Source organism: Herpailurus yagouaroundi, unplaced genomic scaffold, assembly GCF_014898765.1.
Source record: "Herpailurus yagouaroundi ecotype Mexico unplaced genomic scaffold, PumYag 77, whole genome shotgun sequence".
NCBI classification, from domain to species: domain Eukaryota; kingdom Metazoa; phylum Chordata; class Mammalia; order Carnivora; family Felidae; genus Herpailurus; species Herpailurus yagouaroundi.
In genome coordinates, this window is record NW_024412388.1 from 66,456,852 (window position 1) to 66,480,164 (window position 23,313).

Genomic DNA, 23,313 nt, shown 5'->3' on the forward strand with positions numbered 1-23,313 from the left:
ATATATATATATATATATATACCACATCTTCTATATCCATTCATCCACTGACGAACATTTGGTCTCTTTCCATACTTTTGCTATTGTTGATGCTGCTGCTATAAACATTGGGGTGCATGTGCCCCTTCGAAACAACACACCTGTATCCCTTGGATAAATACCTAGTAGTGCAATTGCTGGGTCATAGGGTAGTTCTATTTTTAACTTAAAAAAAAATTTAAAAAAAAAAATTTTTTTTTTCAACGTTTATTTATTTTTGGGACAGAGAGAGACAGAGCATGAACAGGGGAGGGGCAGAGAGAGAGAGGGAGACACAGAATCGGAAACAGGCTCCAGGCTCTGAGCCATCAGCCCAGAGCCCGACGCGGGGCTCGAACTCACGGACCGCGAGATCGTGACCTGGCTGAAGTCGGACGCTTAACCGACTGCGCCACCCAGGCGCCCCTTAAAAAAATTTTTTTTAATGTTTATTTATTTTGAAGGAGAGAGAGACAGAGCATGAGTGGGGGAGGGGCAGAGAGAGAGAGAGGGAGACACAGAATGTGAAGTGGGCTCCAGGCTCTGAGCTGTCAGCACAGAGCCCAATGCAGGGCTCAAACCCACAAGCCGTGAGATCATGACCTAAGCCGAAGTCGGACGCTTAACTGACTGAGCCACCCAGGCGCCCCTATTTTTAACTTTTTGAGGAACTTTAATACTGTTTTGCAGAGTGACTGTACCAGTTTGCATTCCCACCAGCAGTGCAAAAGAGATCCTCTTTCTCTGCATCCTTGCCTACATCTGTTGTTGCCTGAGTTGTTCATGTTAGCCATTCTGACAAGTGTGAGGTGCTATCTCATTGTGGTTTTAATTTGTATTTCCCTGATGATGAGTGATGTTGAGCATCTTTTCATGTCTGTTGACCATCTGGATGTCTTTTTTTGAAAAGTGTCTATTCATGTATTTTGACCATTTCTTCACTGGATTATTTATTTTTTGGATATTGAGTTTGATAAGTTCTTTATAGATTTTGGATACTAACCCTTTATCTGAATGTCACTTGCAAATATCTTCTCCCATTCCGTCGGTTGCCTTTTAGTTTTGCTTATTGTTTCCTTTGCTGTATAGAAGATTTTTATCTTGATGAAGTCCCAATAATTCATTTTTGCTTGTTTCCCTTGTCTCCGAAGACGTGTTGAGTAAGCAGTTGCTTTGGCCAAGATCAAAGAGGTTTTTGCCTGCTCTCTCCTCTAGGATTTTGATGGCTTCCTGTCTTACATTGAGGTCTTTCATCCATCTTGAGTTATTTTTGTGTATGGTGTAAGAAAGTGGTCCAGGTTCATTCTTCTGCATGTTGCTGTCCAGTTTTCCCAGCACCACTTGCTGAAGAGACTGTCTTTATTCCATTGGATATTCTTTCATGTTTTGTCAAAGATTAGTTGGCCATATATTTGTGGGCCCATTTCTGAGTTCTCTATTCTGTTCTGATCTATGTGTCTGTTTTTGTGCCAATACCATACTGTCTTGATAATTATAGCTTTGTAATATATCATGAAGTCCAGGATTGTGATGCCTCTAGCTTTGGTCTTTTTTTTTTTTTTTTCAGGATTGCTTTGTCTATTTGGGGTCTTTTCTGGTTCCATACAAATTTTAGGATTGTTTGTTCTAGCTCTGTGAAGAATGCTGCTGTTATTTTGATAGGTATTGCATTGAATATGTAGATTGCTTTGGGCAGTATCAACATTTTAACAAAATTTGTTCTTCAATCCAGGAGCATGGAATGTTTTTCCATATTTTTGTGTCTTCTTCAATTTCTTTAATAAACTTTCTTTTCAGTGTATAGATTATTTCACCTCTTTGGTTAGGTTTATTCCTGGGTATTTTATGGGTTTTGGTGCAATTTTTTTTTCATATTTTTAACTTATGAAAGGTATACACAGCAGATCTTGTAAGTACTGTAGTAGCTCAAAAAAGATGGCCATGTTACTTCCTCATTCAGCCTATATGGTATTAATTCATCCTGTGGTTTTTCTGTGCAAGTAGCCTTTTCACATTCCATTGCCTAGTGTTTAATAACTAAATACAGATATATGTTTTTAAAGTTTATTTATTTTTAGAAAGAGAGAAGTAGCACATGGGAGGGGCAGAGAGAGAGAGAGAGAGAGAGAGAGAAAGAGAGAATCCTAAGCAGGCTTAGAACTGTCAGTACAGAGCCTGACGTGGGGCTTAAACTCAGGAACTGTGAGGTCATGACCTGAGCCGAAACCAAGGGTTGGATGCTTAACCATCTGAGCCACTGAGGCATCCCATAACTAAAAATATTTTTAAAAGAACCAAAAGATTATTGTATTTGCCTTAAATTCTTTATTGCACCTAATCCTAATTTTAGGTTCAGTCATTGCCTCACCTAATCTCAATTCACATTGTTTTTTTTTTAATTTTTAATTTTTTTAAACATTTATTTATTACTGAGAGGCAGAGAGAGACAGAACATGAGCATGGGAGGGAAAGAGAGAGGGGGAGACACAGAATCTGAAACAGGCTCCAGGCTCTGAGCCGTCAGCACAGAGCCGGACACGGGTCGAACTCACAAACCGCGAGATCATGACCTGACCCGAAGTCAGACGCTCAACTGACTGAGCCACCCAGGAACCCCTCATTCCACATTGGTTTAATGTGCATATAATCTATGTCTGTTTATGTCCCCAGAGTTTAGCACAAAGTTTGGTATACTGGTGCTCAATATATTTTTTTACTGAAAGAGGAAAGAATGGATGGATGAATGGATGAATGAATGAATGAATGGGTTAATGAGTAAATGCAAAAGGCTAAAAACTAGTCTCTTTGATTCTAGTCTTGTCCTTTGTTATAATCAGAAATCTATGGTGGCCTCCCAATGGCCTACCTCCTTGTACAACTCCCTCCCCTTGAGTATGGCAGAAATCCGAAAATGATGGGATATCACTTCCATGATTCATTTATTGTCTTTAAGAAAGAGATTCTCTTCAGTGACCTTGAAAAAATTAGGTGTAGGTGAGCCCTTATAAGAGAGGGAAATCTTTCTGAAGGCAGAGACTCAAGGCATGAAGGAGGTTTGACACAGAGAAGATTCTGCTGCTGACTTTGGAGATTCTGTTGCTGCCATGTTGTATCAGCTGAATGCAAAGGCCATTGGCAAGAAACTGGGAGCAACCTCTAGGAGCTGAAGGTACCTTCAGGATGGCAATCAGTGAAGAAAAGGAGACCACAGTCTTACACTTACAAGGAACTAAATTCTGCCAATAACCCGAATGAGCTTTCAATCAGATTCCTTCCCAGAGAAAGATGGGACTGAAGCAGTGTCCCCTCCCTAAGGAAAGAAATGAAACGAAACGAAACGAAACAAAAACCTCAAGGCAACTTGGTTATACGTGTACATGACAGCATCCCTCACAACCTTGTAACGTGAGACCGCTTAATCAGACTACATGTTTGTGTGTTACATATATGGGAGACAAAGAAGTAAAATGTATAAAAAAAAAACTACACCACATGGTGTTTGGGGCTCAATTCTTTGGGTACGAACCCAACTGAGTTGTGCCGGCACATAAAGTTGCTTCCTGGAGAGAAACGCCTCCGTGTCACGACTCTGCAAGAATCCTGCTACAGGAGACAGTTGGCCGATACCTGGAGTAAGAGACCCTGAGCAGAAAATCCATTTGAACCTTGCTGGGTTTCCTGATCCACGGAAACTGTGCCATAATAAGTGTGAGTTGTTTTAAAGCCTCTAGGTGTATGATTATTTGTTACAAGTCCAGAAAAACTAACTCTTCTTTCTCTGACATTCAGTTTTGATCATGCCATTACTCTGCCTTGGAGTCTTCATATTGTCTTCGTGATAAAATCCAGCTTAAATAAAGACTTTTACAATCCTAATCAGCCCCCTCGCCTCATTGCCTGCCAGTTCGATGCAGTTCAATCCATTCCAGCCACGAGAAATGTGTGGAGGCCTCTGATGACACTACGCTTTCTCTTGCTTCACTTCTTTCTTGGACTTTGTAGGGGCCCCCTGTGGGCTGCCCCCAAATGTACCACAATGACATACTGATTATTTTGAATTGAAGCTACTTGCGGAATAGCCGGTGTAAGGACACTTACACCCTTAGACCTCTGACCCCCTGAAAGCAGAAAATAAACCTCTCGTATGAAAAAATATCCTCCCTGTACTAAGAAGTAAAAAGACATCCTTATCACCAGAGATAAGGACTTTAAAGTCAAGAAAGCAGAAGAAATAGACCTTGGTATGTGTATGTGTGTTTACCAATCTATAGCTACCTGGCCCAAATTCCACTTAGAATTCCTTACTAATTAAAGTTCCCAAACATCTGTTTTCTTTAACCCATCGAGTTCTCACAAATTGATTGTCTTTTTGTCTAAATTGTATAAAAACTGCCTGTTTTGTCATTTCTTTGAGTCTCAATTTTATTATTGGGCTTCCAGGCACACATAATAAAACTTTGTTTTTTCCTTCTGTCAATCTGTCTCCCTTCAGTTTAATTCCCAAACCAGCTGGAAAAACCTTGGAGGAAAAGAAGGAAGTTTCTTCCTGACTATAACTTCATGTCTCAGTCTGAACTTTGCTTTGCTAGCTTTTACTAGTGCCCTAAGGCTAGGTGAGGCCACTGTCACTCCAGTCCCTAGGGGATCTTGTTTTTACTCCTCTTGCAGCATTTGGAACACTAATATACCTATCTGTGTACCTGACCATCTCCCTGATTGCACAGCATACGATTTGAGGGCACTATTTTTATCTTACTCAGCATTATCCTTCTCCAGGGTCTAAGCCCTTGTTGAATGACTGAATGTGTAAATGGGAAAAGAAGCTGTGCACTGCCTTATAAATGAATTAGGGAAGAGCCAAATTTTCACCTGTGTGTTCCAGTGTAGAAAGATGGTTTTAAATACCAGCCAGTGCTGCCGCTCTGTTAGCTGAATTAACTTGCACACTTAAGTTTCATTTGCATACTTTGAGAAATAAAGATACTAAGAGTGTTTACCGTGTTTGGAGAAGACACTAGGAAATGCGAGCAGTTGCACAGTGCCAAGCACATAGTAAAATGTGCAGAAATGTTGGCTATTGGTTTTATTGCAGTTTTTATTAATTATCATTTCCTGAGTGCCTACATGTGGGCTACAGAGGGGACCAAAGATCTTTCTCATGGGTTTGGCAGAAATCTTAGTTTCTTTTTCCTTTTCTCTGTCTCTTCCTCTCTAACAAGGAAAAAGAAACATAATGACGTTCTCATGCTGGCTGCTGAGTTTCACTTTCCTTTCTTTCAAACACAGATGCCACAGATCTCGGCAGAACCTTCTGTCTCCAAACTGTGGCTGCTGGATCCAGCTAAGACTACATTTAAGCTTCATCCAACTCTTAAAACCAGGTAAGTGATTTTTTTGCCATCTGATGCTTCCTAGCTGTGTGTAAAGAAAATTGCGTTTTCCTTTCTTTGAAAATGAATTTCAGAGTGAAATGGCTGCTAATGATCATACTTTTCTCTTTCATTTGTTGTGTTTTTTAATGAAAATTTTAAATACAGGGAATGCTAGAGAGTAAGTTCTATCAGATTCTTAAGATGATTTATCTAATTAGAGTAGTTTTTTCCTCCTGAAAAAACAAAAGCATTACAGATAATGTTGAAGTTGCCTGTGAATCTCTCCTGTACTCCTTTCTCTTCCCTTCCTTGCCAGAGGGAAATATTATCCAGACTGCGGTATAATTATTGTTGTGCTTGTTTTTGTGCTTTTGCCACATATACCTCTGTATCTGAGCATGATCTCTAGTATTGCTTTGTGTTAACAGTTTATATGAATGCTATCATACTCAGTGTATTGTTCTCAACTTGCTTAGTCTTTTGAGCTTTATTAAGGTTGATACAAATAGGCCTAGTTCAGTCACTTCAGTGCTCTTTAGTATTTCATTGTGTGAATATGCCAAAATTTGTATATCCAGGCTTCTAATTTATCCTAAACAAAGCTGCCATGAATATGCTTGCTCCTCAAAATGATATATGTCCATCAAAACAATGTGAATATTACTGAATCTCCATATTTGGGTCAACTTGGTATTGCTGGCCCCTTGTTGGATGTAAACTGCTATCTCATTATTGTTTAATTTACAGCTCTCTTTCTAGAACAGTTGAACATTTTTTTCATGTGTTTATAGTTGATTTGAGTTACCTCATCTGTGAATGTCTTCATATACTTTGACTACTTTTCCATTAGAGACAGTTTTTCCATTAGATGTGAGGTACACACACACACACACACACACACACACACACACACACCGTGGAATATTACTCAGCCATAAAAAGAGATGAGCTAAGCCATTTGCAATAGCATGGATAGATCTAGAGGGTATTATGGTACGTGAAATAAGTCAGAAAGAAAAGTGCCGTCTGATTTCCCTTATGTGTGGAATCTAGAAAAACAAAACAAATTAATAAAGAGTATGGGTTTATTTCTGTATTTTGCTGTTTCTCTTGGTTTTCTATCATGTTGTTTCATTTCCTGCTTTGTGTTTCTGATGAATGTGAGTCACTAAATCTAAAAACATTGTGGGGATAGTTTGAAGCTAGAAAAATGTTCGCTTCATCCAGACAAGATTTGTTTTTGCTCCTGCCTTCCAACTAGAGGCACAGGCAATCTTCATGTATGTGAACCCACTCAGAGACTGAAATTACCAGGAGATGGAATTAAGTCTGTACATTTTTAGGCCACCCTTTTTTCTTCCCTGTAGCACTTCAGAATCCTTGCCCACAGCTTGGGAGGAAGATTGCCAACGCACCCTCTTTCTTGCACTATATTCCCCTAGCTCTGTGAGTCTAGCAAAAGTTTTGCCTAACTTCTCAGCATCTCAGGCACCTCTTCTAAAGTTCACAGATGCTCCTCAGGGAAACGTGCTCCCAAATGCCAAGCTTCCCTCTCCGTCTTCACTTCTTTTCCAAATCTTAGCCAATGACATAGTTTCACTCCTTTGTTATCTCTTCAATGCTTTCAAATATATATATTTACAGTTTAACCTGTGTTCTAGTTTTTGAAAGAATTGAAAGAATTGACATGATGACTCATGGTCTATCCTGCCACTGTGGGACCTCCATGTCTATTAACTCCTCTCATATTTCAATTTCTTGCTCTGTGAACTGTTTTATGTATAAATTCCCCTTTCCTATCTTCTAATTCATGGGCTGGCAAACCATGACCTGTGTACCACCCACTTGTTTTTGTAAAAAAAAAACCTTATTGGAACATAATCATGTCCATTTGTTTACATATCATCTATGTTTTTGCATTACATTGACAATGTTGAGTTAATTATGGCAGAGATTATATGTTCCACAAAGCCTAAAATATTTACATCTGTCATTAAGAAAAAGTTAGCTGACCCGTGTTCTAATTTATTAATTTTAATTTTACTTTATTCTTTATTTAGTTGCCCATTTGTCTACTGACTTAAAAAATTTAATGATATTTTAATGATATTTTTTATTTCTAAATTATCTGGGTTTTTTTTCCATATCTACCTATTATTGTTCTATCTCTGGTTTTTTTGTGTGTGTGTGTTTTGTTTTGTTTTTTTTTGTTTTTTGTTTTTTTTACATTGTAATCCAACCAACATGTTTTAATTGGGTCGGAGAAAAAAATAACGCACTGGAACTAGAAGAAGCAGAAATCTGTACTTTAGGCCACTGTGGTATACTAACTAGTCTCTCAACCTATTATTGTTTTTCTATCAGATACAGAAAATCATGGCAGTGACAACGAGATTGACATGGAATGAGGAGAAAAGTCTGCAAAAGCTGCTTGGAAACGTCTCCTTGAGACTTCTTCATAAGTCTAGTGTCCATGGACATACAAGTTTTAGTTTGCTTGATAGGTGCCAGCTTCAGGGATCTACTATAACAATTCTTTACTTTTATGATAAGATTATTGGGGTCTTTATACCTGGGCATTATCCTGCACGAGGTATAGAGTTCAGAGAGCCAATTCCCTCCTTCTGTTTTTCATTTCAAAGGAATAAATCTACAGAAATGGCAATTGCAGTTCTGGAGGCAGAAGTGAAAATTGCTTCTGGGCAACTGACATTTTGTTCCTTTGATCAAGAGATGTTCTGTATAGATTCAAGCAAAACCAAGCTTTCTATACATCCTTCGTTAAGCTCTGAATTAGGAGTACATATCTCCTCTGACCTCACTTATTTGGAAAATGAAGTCTTTCGAGTTGAAGGTAGGTTAAATGAGATACTCCTACATTCTGGTTCTAGTCTTTCTTTGTATTTGTTGGTCATCACTGAGCTACAAGAACAAGGATAAATGAGAGGAACAGTCAGGTTTCATGCCATCAAATTACTGTTTCATAAACTTCAAAATGTAACCTGGGAAGCATAAAGGTTATGATGTATTACCCAGAAGGTGTAGACAGCTTTGAACAGAGTCAGTTGAGGAGTGGAAGTGGAGAGATGGAGATGGAAAGTGAGTGATAGCGGGGGTTTGTTTTGATATATGACCCCTTTTGGGTCAGCTCTAGGACCTCTGGGTATACTTATGTGAGAGTTTGCAGAGTGAGGTCATTATCCTCCCTAGAAGGGGGGTAATTTTCCTTTCTCTCTTCACTAGGTTAGTTACCAACACTAACTCCTAACTGGACAGCTCGGCCCTGGTTTATATAAGAAGACTCGCTGCCCCACTGAAAAGGTTGACTTGGCATATTTAGCAAGACAAGTTAAAAACCTTATTATGCTATGTTTATTTCCTACAGGAATTAAGGATGATACAACCTATATGCGCAAGGTAACAAGAGCCTCAAAGTAAGTTAGGTTTTTGGACTATTACTCACTTTATTTAGAACGCTTCTATAAATGACATTGGAAATTAAGTAATAAAATAAAAAAATATAACTTGGGTGATAAAAATGAATTATAATATTATTTAAATAATACGTTTGAGGCAATTTACAGCAACAGCAAAAATAGAATGACTACCAACTGTGAACCTTTAAAAATCTACCTGACAGCAATTTGACTTTCTTTTTCACTTGAGCTGGCTAGATCCAAAGTTTTCCAGACAGAAATTTCTAGATGACTATTTCAGATAATTCCTTTGAAGCCTTTCCTTGGGAATAAAGTTTTGGGGGAATTTCAGTAAGTTTTAAAAGCAAACCTCCGGGGCACCTGGGTGGCTCAGTTGGTTAAGCGTCCGACTTTGGCTCAGGTCATGATCTCGCAGTTCATGAGTTCAAGCCCGGCGTCGGGCTCTGTGCTGACAGCTCAGAGCCTGGAGCCTGTTTCAGATTCTGTGTCTCCCTCTCTCTGACCCTCCCCCATTCATGCTCTGTCTCTCTCTGTCTCAAAAATAAATAAACATTAAAAAAATAAAAAAAAAAAATAAAAGCAAACCTCCTTTCCCCAATTTATAAATATCTGTATTGTATATATTTTATTTCTCCTTAATATAATATTATTACTGAAATAACACACATCTTCAGTGTTGCTGATATTTCTCTGACTTGTGTTGTCAAGGCTAATAGTTTAACAGTGATTTGGTTGCTGGTTAAAGTTTAGTTTTATTAAGATATAGATAAATGCATTTTCTTCAAGCACAAAATGTGTAACCATAGACCATTTCACATCAGATGAGAGATGGGCATTAATACCCAAATAATACATAAGTAATTACAACATACTTGTAAAAGGAAGGAAAGAAGGTCCAGGAGAATTGTGCTGTTGTTCCTCTGGGGGTGTGGCTGTTTTAAGTTCTGCATGTTATTTCACAGGCAGAGGAATCGGCTTCTAGCAGAGCTCAGAGCCTTCAAGCCCAAAGTAGACTTGATTTCAGAAATTTGTATTCTCTTGCTGGGTCCAGTTGGATCTGGAAAGTCTAGTTTTATCAATTCAGTGAAGTCTGTTTTCCAAGGCCGTCTGACTCGCCAAGCCATAGTGGGGTCTGATGACACCAGCATTACTGAACAGGTAAGTTGCTCAAGGATTTCCTGAGGGTTTTGTTTTATTGATTACAAGTATTAGATTTGTTCATTTCTTTGCCATTCTCTAGGAATGTTAACCTTCTCACCTACAAGCAATTAAATGCTAAATCAAATGTAAAACAGGAGTAAAAGTTGAATCTGAATTGCCTCCATTGAGTTGTGTTTTACTGAGAGGCTTTTCATTTTTATGCACGCAAGAAGCACTTATATTTAGAATGCTTAAACTTGTAGAATACAACCCTAAAATTAAAAAAAAAACTTTGTGTAAGTCTTTGTCTGTTATATTAGAAATGTATTTTTACTTATGTCCCGTGTGGTTTTACCTGGATTGAAATTCTTTTCTCTTTTTTTTTTTGTAATAAAATAATGAAACACTTTTCCATTTTACAAAACCATTTTATGAGAAATGATCATGAAAAGCAAGGCAACAATTCACTTTGGTGAGTCAACCTTCAAAGGGTAAATCTATCAGTGGTCCTGTGAACACAATCCTATTTGTAAGCAAATAGGAGTACTAATACCATTTTTAAAACTGTTACTCCAAAGACCTACAAATTATTGTGGAAAAACTTTCTCCCATTCTGTGCTTCTCAATGTTATACAATCAAACAAAAAAAATTAAGGGGAATGAATAGGACATTTCATAATCAAACTGTATTTTTCTGGGATTGCTACAACCTAATATTGTTATCTTCTGATTGGAAATGTGCTGTGCACCGTCAGTACAAAATTTTGCATCGGACAGACGTGGCTCATTTTAGTTTTGTGTCACATTTAATAACTGAAGGCATTTTCTATGATTTTCAAGAAACACATTTTATTTCTTGAGGTTGGCTAGATTCTATCTACTTGGCTGGCTTTATCTTGATGTATTAGTCTAGCCTCAAAAGATACGGCAACAGCAGTTCAATACATTAAGCATTGATGGAAATGTTTCTGTTAAATACTGTGTTGGCAGTAAAGACCTAACTACAAATAACTGGTCTTATTACTCAGGGATTTCAATGTAGATAATAAACAAATAAGTACTATTCACTGTGATAGATGCTGTAGTAGAGATACTCACCAGGACAGGATTCATCTCCTTCCTTTTCACATTACTTTAAGAGAAGATGTAGATCCTGAAGTCCAAATGAAATGCAAATACTACTATATAAACTGAAGGAATACAGGACAGAATATTTATCAAGGAAACAATGTATTTTTTAAATGATTTATTTCTTATTTTGAGAGAGAGAGAGAGAAGAGAGGAAAGGAGAGAGAGAGAGAGAGACCGAGAGAGAGAAAGATCTCAAGCAGGCTCTGTGCTGGCAGTGCAGAGCCTGAGGCAGAGCTCAGTCTCACCAACCTTCAGATCATGACCCGAGCCCAAATTAAGAATCAGGTGCTTAACTGACTGAGACACACGGGCATCCCAAGGAAGCAGGAGTTTATTGCTCAGGGACCCTTCTCTTTGAAGAACTCAATTTGTGAAGGAAACAAATTAATGAAAACTATGAATGTGCCTAGTGATACTAAAATTACACAGTGCACTTTAAGTACGTGACTCTACTGCTTTGTGTAATTCCTTTCCGGTGGAGGCACCAATAAAGTCCCGTTTACTTAGATCAAAATATCCAGTGGTATTGCTCCTAGGCATTGGACTTATGGACCAATGGGAGCTTTTGACTTCATTACAGATTACTATAGGTCATAGAGGGGTTCTCTGCTTCCTGGTTGGAATGGGAGAATTGTGATTCAAGTTGTTTGGTATCTTGGAGTTAGCATTTTTCTTTGTGATTCTGCCTAAATCTTCCGTAGTTGTGCCTATTTGGAAGTGTATTTGACCAATAAAGATTTTTCAGAGTTCCGAGAAATACTCTTGATATCAGATTGAGTGTGTTTATTAAGGAAAGACGACTTGTTAAAGCAGAGCTTCCCAAGGTGAGGTTTGTAGACCCCTGAGTGTCCCTGAGAGAATTTTATGGGGTCTGTGAGTTTAACATTATTTTCATAATAATACTAAGATGGTTTTGCTTTTTGTAGGGTATGGACATTTGAACTTATCATACAAATGTAGTTTTATTTGTTGCCTGGCACCTTTGCACAAATCAAGTAATGGCACCAAACACTGTTAGTAATCATTGTATTCCTTTCTACCACTCAGCTTGCAGGAAAAACAAACAAAATGCTTTCACTTAAGAATGTAACTGATGAATAAGTAACATGGATTTTATTTAAACTCAGCTTTTGAGAACACATTATTTTAATATTTTGTGTGATGAAATGGGAAGTACATATAAAGGGTTTCTAAGGCATGCCAAAATGTGGTGGTTGCTGAGCAGACACTGGTGCAATTGAGTTGTGAGCTGAACTTTTCTCAGGTAACATCATTTTTAATTGAGAAGACAATTGGCAGGCTTGCTTATTCATACGTAGCTATTCAGTAGAAATTCATGGGAAATGCACTAACTGAGCATATCACTTCAAGAAAAACAACCAACCAACGATGTTTGTTGCCAATGGTAACATTTGAGTTTTAAAGAAAATTAGAACTTTGAGCAGCTTGTATCCACCATTTTGAGCTTCATAACTTCCTAAGACTTAAAGACTTATCTGGTAAGATTAGCGGTGCTAGTAAAAAGTATGATGTTTTAATATTGTCCAGTGAAATGTGCCAATATTTGGAAGATCTAGGTAAGCCAGTGAACCAATATTTTCAAATAAACAAATGCATTGGGTTACTAAGCCATGCATGGATACAAAGTGTATTCAAAGTGTAGGATAGATCAATGAATTTAATGTAACTGAGTATGAAAATATCACAGATTCTACATTACAGCTAACCTTTGAGAAATGATCACTTGTTGAGCTTTGATGCATTATTAATGAGGAATATCCACAATTTTCTGAAAGCTGTTAAATTAAATACTCTCTCCTTTTCTTACTACATATATACACGTGAGACTAGGTTTTCCTCATATACTTCAACCAAAATGATCTATCACAAAAGACTGAATTCAGAGGCAGGTATGAGAATTCTGCTATCTTCTATTAATCCACATAGTAAAGAGCATTGTAAAAACTAAATTGATCCTGCTGTTTTTAATATTTTTTTGGAAAGTAATTTTTTTGTAAAAATGTTATTTGGGTTAACATGCAATAAATTCATAATTGTATTTTAAAATGATTTAAGAAATATTTAAAATCATTTCAGTTTCAGTTTCTAGTATGTTAAATGTCAGTAGATATGATCTACATAAATAAAGATCTCTTTGAGATTCTCAGTAATTTTTAAGAGTATCAGGTGATCCTGAGACTAAAATGTTTGAGGACCACAGTGTTAGATATTAACCACCCTGTGTTCTTCCTATTGTCATGTCTTGAATGCTTGTTGAAGAACGAATTTTTACATTTGATATACTTTGTTTTATAGTATAGGATTTATTCTGTTAAAGATGGGAAAGATGGCAAATATCTGCCATTTATGTTGTGTGACTCCATGGGGCTACATGAGGAAGAGGGAGTAGGATTGTGTGTGGATGATATACCCCACATCTTAAAAGGCTGTGTGCCAGACAGGTATGAGGTAAGAATTCTCCAATCTCGAAAACCTTTCAAATCATTTCCATCAATGCTCTTTGTTAAATTTTTACCCTATAAGGCAATTTCAACTGTTATAAGGTATTTTCAACATCAACCAACACTACTGTACTTTTAAATGAATAAATATTCATTTAAGTAAAGTAGAAGAACTTATTTTCTATGGCATTAAAAAATATAGGCTGGGGTGCCTGATTGGTTCAGTTGGTAGAACTTAAGACTCTTGAACTCAGGGTCATGATTTTGAGCCCCACATTGGGCACAAAGATTACTTAAAAAAATAAGGTAATCTCAAAAAAAAAAGAAAGAAATACAGTCAAAAGCAGTATTTTACTTATAAAATTTCAGAAAACGTTCAGGAAAAGATTGTTCCTATATCACTCTTTACAATAATGTAAAATAAGTAGAAAAGTAATAGTTTAACCTCATGCACTTTTTTGATCACTTAGACAAAATATTGGAACATTTAACCACTTTTTGTTTAAGTGTGATATTGTTATACTATAAGTACTTACGTTTCACCACTTAAATGCTACCTAAATACCTACATCCATAGGTTGGCTTTGCCACTAATTAGATGTGTACTCATAATGAAGTTACATATATGTCTCTGCAAGTCTTACTTTTTTATGTGTGAAATGTAGGTAATAATAAAACCCATTTTGTAGAGTGCCTGCAAAGATAAATGAGAGAATGTACTTTAAATGCTCAAAAAGTCAACCATTATTATCACCTTTCTTTTAGGCATTGGGTGTGATACAATCAGCCTCAATTTCTAAACGTGACTTCTGTTGCCGCTCAGTTGTGCTTGATTGGAAACCTTAACTATGGACTCATATATTAAAAAAAAACATTATTAAAAACCTATTTTGTTACAGATGCTATGCTAATTGAAACACATAGTTAACTAGGAACGTAATTCTCATCCTCACAATTTACGGAGACCTAAGATATAAGGAGGTGGAACAGAGCAGAGAGATTGGAGAACTTGTGAGCCTACTAACACCTTCGTTTTTCACAACAGAGAGGCAATCTACTCAGTTCAGCATTGAAACATATAGTTAAAAAATAATGAACCTGTGCTCGCTTTGGCAGCACATATACTAAAATTGGAACGATACAGAGAAGATTAGCGTGGCCCCTGCGCAAGGATGACACGCAAATTTGTGAAGCGTTCCATATTTTTTTGTTGTATGGAAACCAATTTGATAATAAATTTCATATATTGAAAAAAAATTACTAGAAAAGCACAGAGGGAAATAAAGTTATTTGATATTATTCGAAAAAAAAAATAATGAACCTAGCCCTGTACTGTAGTTTTAAATCTATTTTCTTAATCCTAGAAAGATTATCATTCTTGGTATGAAGATGTTAACTTGGAATTTGGGATTTTTCTTCTGTTTCTCTTTAGTTTCTTTTTCTTCTGTAAAATTAAAGAAATTATGTTATTTTATTTTTTTTAATTTATTTTTTTTAGTAATCTCTACACCCAACATGGGGCTCGAACTCATGACCCTGAGATCAAGTTGTGTGCTCTTTTTTTTGTTTTTTTTTTTAATGTTTATTTAGTTTTGAGAGAGAGACAGAGCTCGAGCTGGGGTGGGGCAGAGAGAGAGAGAGACGAAGACACAGAATCTGAAGCAGACTCCAGCTCTGAGCTGTCAGCACAGAGCCTGACATGGGGCTCGAACTCATGAGCTGTGAGATCATGACCTGAGCTGAAGTCAGATGCTGAACTGACTAAGCCACACAGGCACCCCTAATTTCATGCTCTTCTGACTGAGCTGAACAAGCACTTCTATAGCATTTTATTTTATTTTATTTTGAATGTTTATTTTATTTCTGAGAGAGAGTGTGAGCAGGGGAGTGGCAGAGACAGGGAGACAGAGGATCTGAAGCGGGTTTGGTGTTGACAGCAGAGAGCCTGATGTGGGGGTCGAACTCACAAACTTGCAAGATCATGACCTGAGCTGAAGTCTGAGGCTTAATGGACTGAGCCACCCAGGTGCCCCCTATGGCATTTTATTTTAAATGGCATTTCCCATCCCCCCTCCGTTTTTCTCCTCTATTCATTAGTCCATTTAAGTATGCAAAATGTTTAAAGTCTTAAATGATGTGTAACCAATGTCAATGGTCATTTTTTTTTTTTCTGGAGACTGGGATTTGAAATTAGCTTTTTAAAAATATATTTATTTATTTATTTTGAGAGAGAGCGTGTGTGCGTGAGCACTCGTGCACACAGGAGTAGGGAAGGAGCAGAGGGAGGAGAGAGAGAGAATCCCAAGCAGGCTCCATCCTGTCAGTGTGGAGCCCAACTGTGGGGCTCCACCTAAAAGACCATGAGATTATGACCTGAGCTGAAATCAAGAGTGGAACACTCACCTAGCTGAGTGACCCAGGAGCCTCTGAAGTTAACTTTAAACAAACATTGTTTGCATTTTTCTGAAATAGTTCCATTATGGATAATGTAAAGTATGGATACTTACAATTTTTGCCAAAACAATGAAGTGGTTTTTCTATACGAAAGATATAATAACATTATACTCATAGTGAAGAGGAAGTATGGAAGGGGGATTACTAATTAACCTGGGGAAAAAGTGGCTAGGGGGAGGAAAGTTTTGGGTTGGAGGTTAGTGGTAGTCGCATTTCAAGCATGGATGTGTTTTAATGAAGTCAGCAAAGACTTTCTAAATGTTACCTTATGTTTCTATAACAGTTTTGCCCCCATAAATCAATTACGCCAGACCATCCTATGTTCATCGCCTCTCCATCACTGAAGGACAAGATTCACTGTGTGGCCTATGTCTTAGATATCAACTCTATCAGTTCTATCACCTCTAAGGAGGTGGCAAAGTTCAAAGAAGTTCAAAAAGAGGTCTTAAACTGTGGTGAGTCTCATTGTCCTTATTAAAAGAAACTTGTATTTTGAGGGGCACTTGGGTGGCTCACTTGGGTAAGTGTTCGGCTTCTGCTCAGGTCATGATCTTGCAGTTTGTATGTTTGAGCCCCAGGTCAGGCTCTGTGCTGACAGCTCAGAGCCTGGAGCTTGCTTTAAATTCTGTCTCCCTCTGCCCCTTCCCCATTCGTGCTCTGTCTCTCTCTGTCTCTCAAAAATAAATTAAAACATTAAAAAAAATTAAAACACCTTTTATTTTGAAATAATTATAGATTCACAGGAAATTGCAACGAGCATACAGAGAGGTCCTATGGACCCTTTACCGAATTTCCTGAGTCCTAGATTGGTTACTGGCAACAGCAGACAGAGATCATTTACATATTTTTTTGTCACGTGTGATTTTCCAGTGGCTTGATAGGCAAGTCACCTCCTCATATTACTTGACCTGACCAGGAAGATCAAAACCAGAAAATTGCCACTGTTATGTGTGTGTGTGTGTGTGTGTGTGTGTGTGTGTGTAGCCCTGTGTTGTTTTATCACATTTGTAGATTTAAAAGTAGTTAAGTGAGTCACCCTCATTTATGGTCTGGGTGCTTTTCAGTCTGTTGCTTTCTCACTGGATGTCAGGGCGACTGGGTTTGTGTGGGGCCCTTTAAGATTGGGATCTGTGTTGTTTATAATTCTGTGATTCCCCTGGTCTTAATCCCCATTGTTTTTCAAGACCAGACATTTTGTCTTTCTGGTGTCAGCCCCCAGCATTGGGGTGCCTGATGTGGGGCACAGTCCCTTCATTCCCTTGAGAAAGAGTTTGAATTTTTTTGGATTCCACCTGATTGTGAGGTCACTGCATCTGGAGTGGGATCCTGCGCAGTGTCTCTGCCTCTCATACCCTTCTGGATGCACTACTTTTGTGTTTTTTTGTTGTGGACATGCTAGTCATCTAGTTCCTAGGTCCTTTTCAGAGCACAGTGATTCCATACGTAGCTGTAAATTTGTTGTGTCCATAGGCAGAAATGAGGTCAGGGTCTTCCTATGTTGCCATCTTTAACTCATCCTCCATGGGAATTTTAGAATTACCTTGTCTATTTCTACAAAAAATCTTGCTTGTAATTACATTACATTAACCACATGTATAATTACATTAACCACATGTATAACATTAACCACATGTATAAATTTTGGGGAGAATTGACATCTTTACTCTGCTGAGTCTTCCAATCCATGAACATAATATGTCTCTCCATTTATTGAGATCTTTGATTTCTTTCACAAGTTCTCCACAGTTTTTAACATTCAAGTCCTGCACGTGGTTTATTAAATTTATACCTATGTATTTAATTTTTTAAAAATGATATCATATTTGAATTTTGGCTTCCAGATGCTTATTCCTGGTATATCAATTTACAATAGAATTTTGTATGTCAATCTTGTTTCTTGTGACCTTGCTGAACTCACCTATTAGTTCTACAAAAGTTTTTTTTTTTATTCCTTGGGATTTTCATACCATCTTAAATAGGGATAGTTTTGTTTTTAATCTGTATGCCTTTTATTTCCATTTCTTGTCATATTTTTCTGGCTAGAAGTTCCAGTACTGTGTTGAATAACAGTGGTGAGAGCACATACCCTTGTGGTGTTTTGATCTTATGGGGAAAGTATTCAGTGTTTCACCATTATGATGTTAGCCATATATATATATATATATATATGTATATACATATATTTTTTTTTTACAGTTGTGCTTTGTCAATTTGAGGAGGTTCTTTATTCCCAGTTTTCTGAGTTTTTTTTCCTTCTTGTCCTGAATGGATGTTGAATTTTATCAAATAATTTTTCTCCATAGATTGATATAATCATGAAAAAATTTTCCTCTTTATCTTCTTAATATGATGGGTTACATTGATTTTTGAATCTTGAGCCAGTCTTGTCTCCTTAGAATAAATCCCATGTATTATGAAACATATTTTTTCATATATTGCCAAATTCTATTTGATAATATTTTATTAAAAATTAGTGAAGGATATTGATTCGTATTTCTTTTTCCTGATGCTTTGTCAGGTTTTGGTGTCAGGGTAACACTGACTTCATAAAATGAGTTGGGAAGTGTTCCTCTTCCATTTTCTTGAAAGGATTGTGAAGAATTGGTGTTAATTTGTCTTTAAATGTTTGGTAGAGTTTTCCATTGAAATCATCTGAGTCTGGAGATTTCTTTTTCAGGGGTTTTTAAAAAACCAAAAATTTAATTTTAAAATAGTTATCAAGCTATTAATCTATGTCATATTAGGTGAGTTGGGATAGTTTGTAGACTTTAGTTCATTTCATTCCATCTAAGTTGTCAAATTTATGTGGATAGAATTGTTCATAGCATTTCCTTATTATTCATTTTACATCTGTAAGGTCTGTAGGGATATCTCTGTGACCTTCCTGATATTGGTGATTTGTGTCTTTTCTTTTGTTTTTCTTTGTCACTATTTCTAAAGGTTTGTCAATTTTATTGTTCTTTTCAAGGAACCATGTCTTTGTTTCATTTATGTTTAAATTGTTTTTCTGTTTTTAGTTTGTTCTTTGATTTCTGCTCCTTAGGGTTTCTTTCATCTTGATTTGGATATAATTAACTTTCTTTTTTCTGGTTTTTAGAGGGGAGGGACCCCTTCCCTTCCCTTCCCTCCCCTCCCCTCCCCTCCCCTCCCCTCCCCTTCCCTTCCCTTCCTTCCCTTCCCTCTTTTTCCCTTTTGTTCCTTTCTTTCCCCTTCTTTTCACCAGTTCCAATTAGCATTCCTTAGTTGTGCACTTCTCCAGCAGCCAATATAGGCTATTTGAAGTAAAAAGAAAGCCTAGAGAACTCACCACCATATTTTTCGTTGGATCCTGTGGTCCTTAGCCAATTTCTGTTATTTTGTTATTCTCTCCACATTTCAATGTTTGTGTTTGATTTATAAATAATGTCTAGTGTTTCTAGTTGTATTTAGAAGGAAGAATAGGGAAAAGTATATTGGCTCCATTTGGTCCAGAAGTGGGAGTCCTTTCACTGAATTTCAGGAAAAAAAAAAGACCCAAATAAACACAACCAGAAATGAGATATTACAACTGATACCACAGTAACACAAATTATCATAAGAGACTACGATGAACAATTATACACAAACAAAATTAGAAGAAATGGATAAATTCCTAGAAGCATACAACCTTCTGTTGTATCCTTCATGAATCATGTATCCTTCATGAATCATGAAGAAATAGCAAATCTTGACAGACCAAATATGACGAAGGATATTGAATCAGTAATCAAAAAACTCCCAACAGACAAAAGTCTAGAAACAGATGGCATCACTGGTGGATTCTACTGAACATTCAAATAAGAATTAATAGCAATCCTTCTCAAACTATTCCAAAAAGTAGAAGAGGAGGGAACTCTTTCAAACTCATTTTAGAAGATCAGCATTACCCTGATATCAAAACCAGGCAAGAACACCACAAGAAAAGAATATTACAGGCTAATATTCCTAATAAGCAGAAACATAAAAATCTTCAACAAAATATTAGCAAACTGAATTCAATGATAGATTAAAAGAATCATATACAATAAACAAGTGGGATTAATTCCAGAGATGTAAGGATGATTCAACATTCACATATCAATCAATGTGATACACTACATTAACAAAATGATGGATAAAATCATATCAATAGATGCAGAAAAATCATTTGACAAGCTCAACATCCACTTATGATAAAAACTCAACAAAGCGGGTAGAGAGGGAATATCTATATCATATTTATGACTCATATATATGATTCACGTAAGGGGAAAATACTGAAAGCTCTTGTAAAGAACCTCAGGGACATTCTTGAATGGCATTTGGAAATCTTAGTTTTATAATATTTTTTCCTGGGGGAAGCAGGTGTTAGTAAAAAGGCTTTTGATTCGGTTAGCTGCTGATTGGGAGAGGGCAAGAAGTCCTTAGTAGAACTGTGAAATCAGTGTGCTTTGTTTTTACAAATACTCTCACACAATCTTCACTTTCTGGGGTCTTTTTTGCTCTTCGATATCCAGCAACCACCCTGCCCCCCACCCCACCTTATCACTTTAAAACACACCATTTGGAATGGTAGATGATTGCAACATAGTGTGAATTCAGTTGCATTTAGAAATTATATCTCACTTTGGAAGAAAAGATCATTTCTCCTATTAGAAGAACTTCAGGTTCCATATTGCCATTTACTGGGGACATTTCATTCTCTAAATCTTCACCCCACAGAGAGTTGCTTTCACACATACTGAATTGCCTTGTTGACACATTACTGTTTATGATACAAAATCACTGATTTATCTCTTTGATATAGGTACAGCACTTGTGGTCTTGCTTACTAAAATTGATAAGTGCAGTGAAATTCTTCAAGACAACTTTTTAAACATGAATAATTCTATGACGTCCCCAAACCAGGTAAAGAATATATATCTAACCAGGCATTATTGTAATAGTGTTATATTGTGTGTGTGTGTGGGGGGGATGTATGGGTGTGTGAGTGTGTGTGTGTGTGTGTGTTCACACTACAAATGTGAACAGGCAAATGAAGTGGATCAATTGCCTGATTAATTCAAGTTTATGTCCTACTTTAAAATAATAATTATCTGGGGCGCCTGGGTGGCGCAGTCGGTTAAGCGTCCGACTTCAGCCAGGTCACGATCTCGCGGTCCGTGAGTTCGAGCCCCGCGTCAGGCTCTGGGCTGATGGCTCAGAGCCTGGAGACTGTTTCCGATTCTGTGTCTCCCTCTCTCTCTGCCCCTTCCCCGTTCATGCTCTGTCTCTCTCTGTCCTAAAAATAAATAAACGTGGAAAAAAAATTAAAAAAAAATAATAATTATCTGCATTATAATTATATTCAGAAGATAATTTATCAAGCTATTGCTTTTTCAGTTTCTTTCTTGAATTATATTTGAATTTAGTCCTTTTTCAGATATGAATTATGCTTATTAATTTTTCCACAGATAATAAAAGTCAGCAAAATGCTAGATATTCCTATTTATAATATCTTTATGGTTGAAAATTATGCATCAGAGTTGGAGCTGGACCCTTTGAAGGACACTCTGATCCTGTTTGTCCTGAGGCAGATGTTACGGATAGTGGATGACATTTTAGAGGATTTGCCTCTTGAAACAGGTAATCTGGCCCCTTTTCCACTCTTGTCATAAAGCATTGGTATTTTTTGAAAATCCCTGAGTTCTACCTTATTGGACGGCTGGTGCCCACTTGGTTGCTCTAGACCTGACAACCATGTTAGGATATGCGCTTTGTTTCTATTCTTTTCCTTTTGTTTTCAGGTAAAATTGTAGGAGTGTTCAGCTCTACATGTGACATCAGTTGCTTTGATACTGATACTTGGCCCAAACCTGGATTGGCATGCCCTGGTTAGAGTCAGTCTCTGCTGACAGCCTCTTTATGACTTCTGCTTTCACTCATGTTTCACCTTCGGTCCCTGACAGCATCTAACTGACAGTTTCTTCTAGGACCTCAAGCTGAAAGGCCAATCCTGAGCACTGGTGGGCCAAGATATGCCCCACTGCAGACCACCCTCTGGATTCCTGCACTATTTATGATTTTAATTTCTGTGACACCTTTTAAACCTCCCCAGCAAAGTTAACTGTCTCCTTATGTATTTGTCTATAGCTCTGTATGTAAAGCTCTATGTGAGTACTAATACATTGAATAATAGTTTATTTATTATTTTTTTAAATTTTTTTTCCAACGTTTATTTATTTTTGGGACAGAGAGAGACAGAGCATGAACGGGGGAGGGGCAGAGAGAGAGGGAGACACAGAATCGGAAACAGGCTCCAGGCTCTGAGCCATCAGCCCAGAGCCTGACGCGGGCCTCGATCTCACAGACCGCGAGATCGTGACCTGGCTGAAGTCGGACGCTCAACCGACTGCGCCACCCAGGCGCCCCTGAATAATAGTTTAAACATGATTACATGGATGTCTAGTTCCCTAGATTGTGAGTTCTTCAAGAAGCAGGGTTTGGATTTTACGCACATTTGTATGACAGAGTTTAGCACAGTGCCTGACAAGGAGTAAGCATGTTTGCCATTATGCATCCCTCCCAACTTCCCCAGAGTGATAACATGTACTTAAATTTTTCCTCCTTACAGGGAGGAAGGCTGGAAGAAAATGAAATGCCAGAGACAAGAAATGGACATAAAGGAGGGAGAATGTTTCATTTATCTCTGGATGAAGATATGAATTTAAGGGAATTAAAAAAAGCAAATATTTCTTAAGGACTTACGTGCTATTTCTGTGAAAAACAAACAAACAAAAACAAAGCTTCTTCCTTTAATGAACTCATGCCTGATTTTCATTAATTGAATTCCAAACCATCCTAGCGATGTCTCCCAAGTAGAGTGATCAAATGAGGCTACTTACTAGTGCAAGGCAATAAGAAGGTTGTCTTTAAAATTTTTTTTTTATGTTTATTTATTTTTGAGAGACAGAAAGAGAAAGAGCATGAGTGGGGGAGGGGTAGAGAGTGAGGGAGACACAGAATCCCAAAGAGGCTCCATGCTCTGAGCTGTCAGCACAGAGCCCGACTCAGGGCTCAAACCCACCAACCATGAGATCATGACCTGAGCTAAAGTCCAGCACTAATGGACTGAGCCACCCAGGCACCTCAAGAAGGTTGTCTTATACAGGTATTCCCAAATGATTCTAAATTCCTCTGGGTAGCTGTGAAGTTAGGACTAGCAATAAATAAAAAAAGAATTTCTGAAGACAGGTTTTAGGTTTTTTTCTTCCATAAAACCCTAACTCTCTTCTCCAAATTTCTTAGTATTTTTCAGATGAA

The 23,313-nt window shown here is 37.4% G+C and overlaps 1 protein-coding gene and 1 non-coding gene across 2 annotated transcripts; both read left to right on the forward strand.

The window, feature by feature from the left end:
- Positions 1-5,259: 5,259 nt before the first annotated feature.
- Positions 5,260-22,817, forward strand: IFI44L (interferon induced protein 44 like). The gene is made up of 9 exons (XM_040470738.1): positions 5,260-5,399; positions 7,755-8,244; positions 8,776-8,824; positions 9,790-9,985; positions 13,415-13,567; positions 16,298-16,469; positions 20,819-20,919; positions 21,465-21,636; positions 22,625-22,817. Exons 2-9 carry the CDS (start codon positions 7,767-7,769, stop codon positions 22,645-22,647), a joined length of 1,344 nt encoding a protein of 447 aa, XP_040326672.1. The 5' UTR covers positions 5,260-5,399; positions 7,755-7,766; the 3' UTR covers positions 22,648-22,817.
- LOC121027966 (U6 spliceosomal RNA) lies at positions 14,661-14,767 on the forward strand. The gene has a single exon (XR_005789026.1). It is a non-coding gene; the product is annotated as a U6 spliceosomal RNA (small nuclear RNA).
- Positions 22,818-23,313: the final 496 nt, after the last annotated feature.

What these genes read in the sequence shown, in the direction of transcription:
- IFI44L (XM_040470738.1), top strand. Translation starts at nt 7,767, where the DNA reads ATGGCAGTGACAACGAGATTGACATGGAATGAGGAGAAAAGTCTGCAA. An exon ending in AAGGTAACAAGAGCCTCAAA is followed by an intron (nt 8,825 to 9,789) that starts GTAAGTTAGGTT and finishes GTTATTTCACAG; the next exon opens with GCAGAGGAATCGGCTTCTAG. An exon ending in CTATGACGTCCCCAAACCAG is followed by an intron (nt 20,920 to 21,464) that starts GTAAAGAATATA and finishes ATTTTTCCACAG; the next exon opens with ATAATAAAAGTCAGCAAAAT.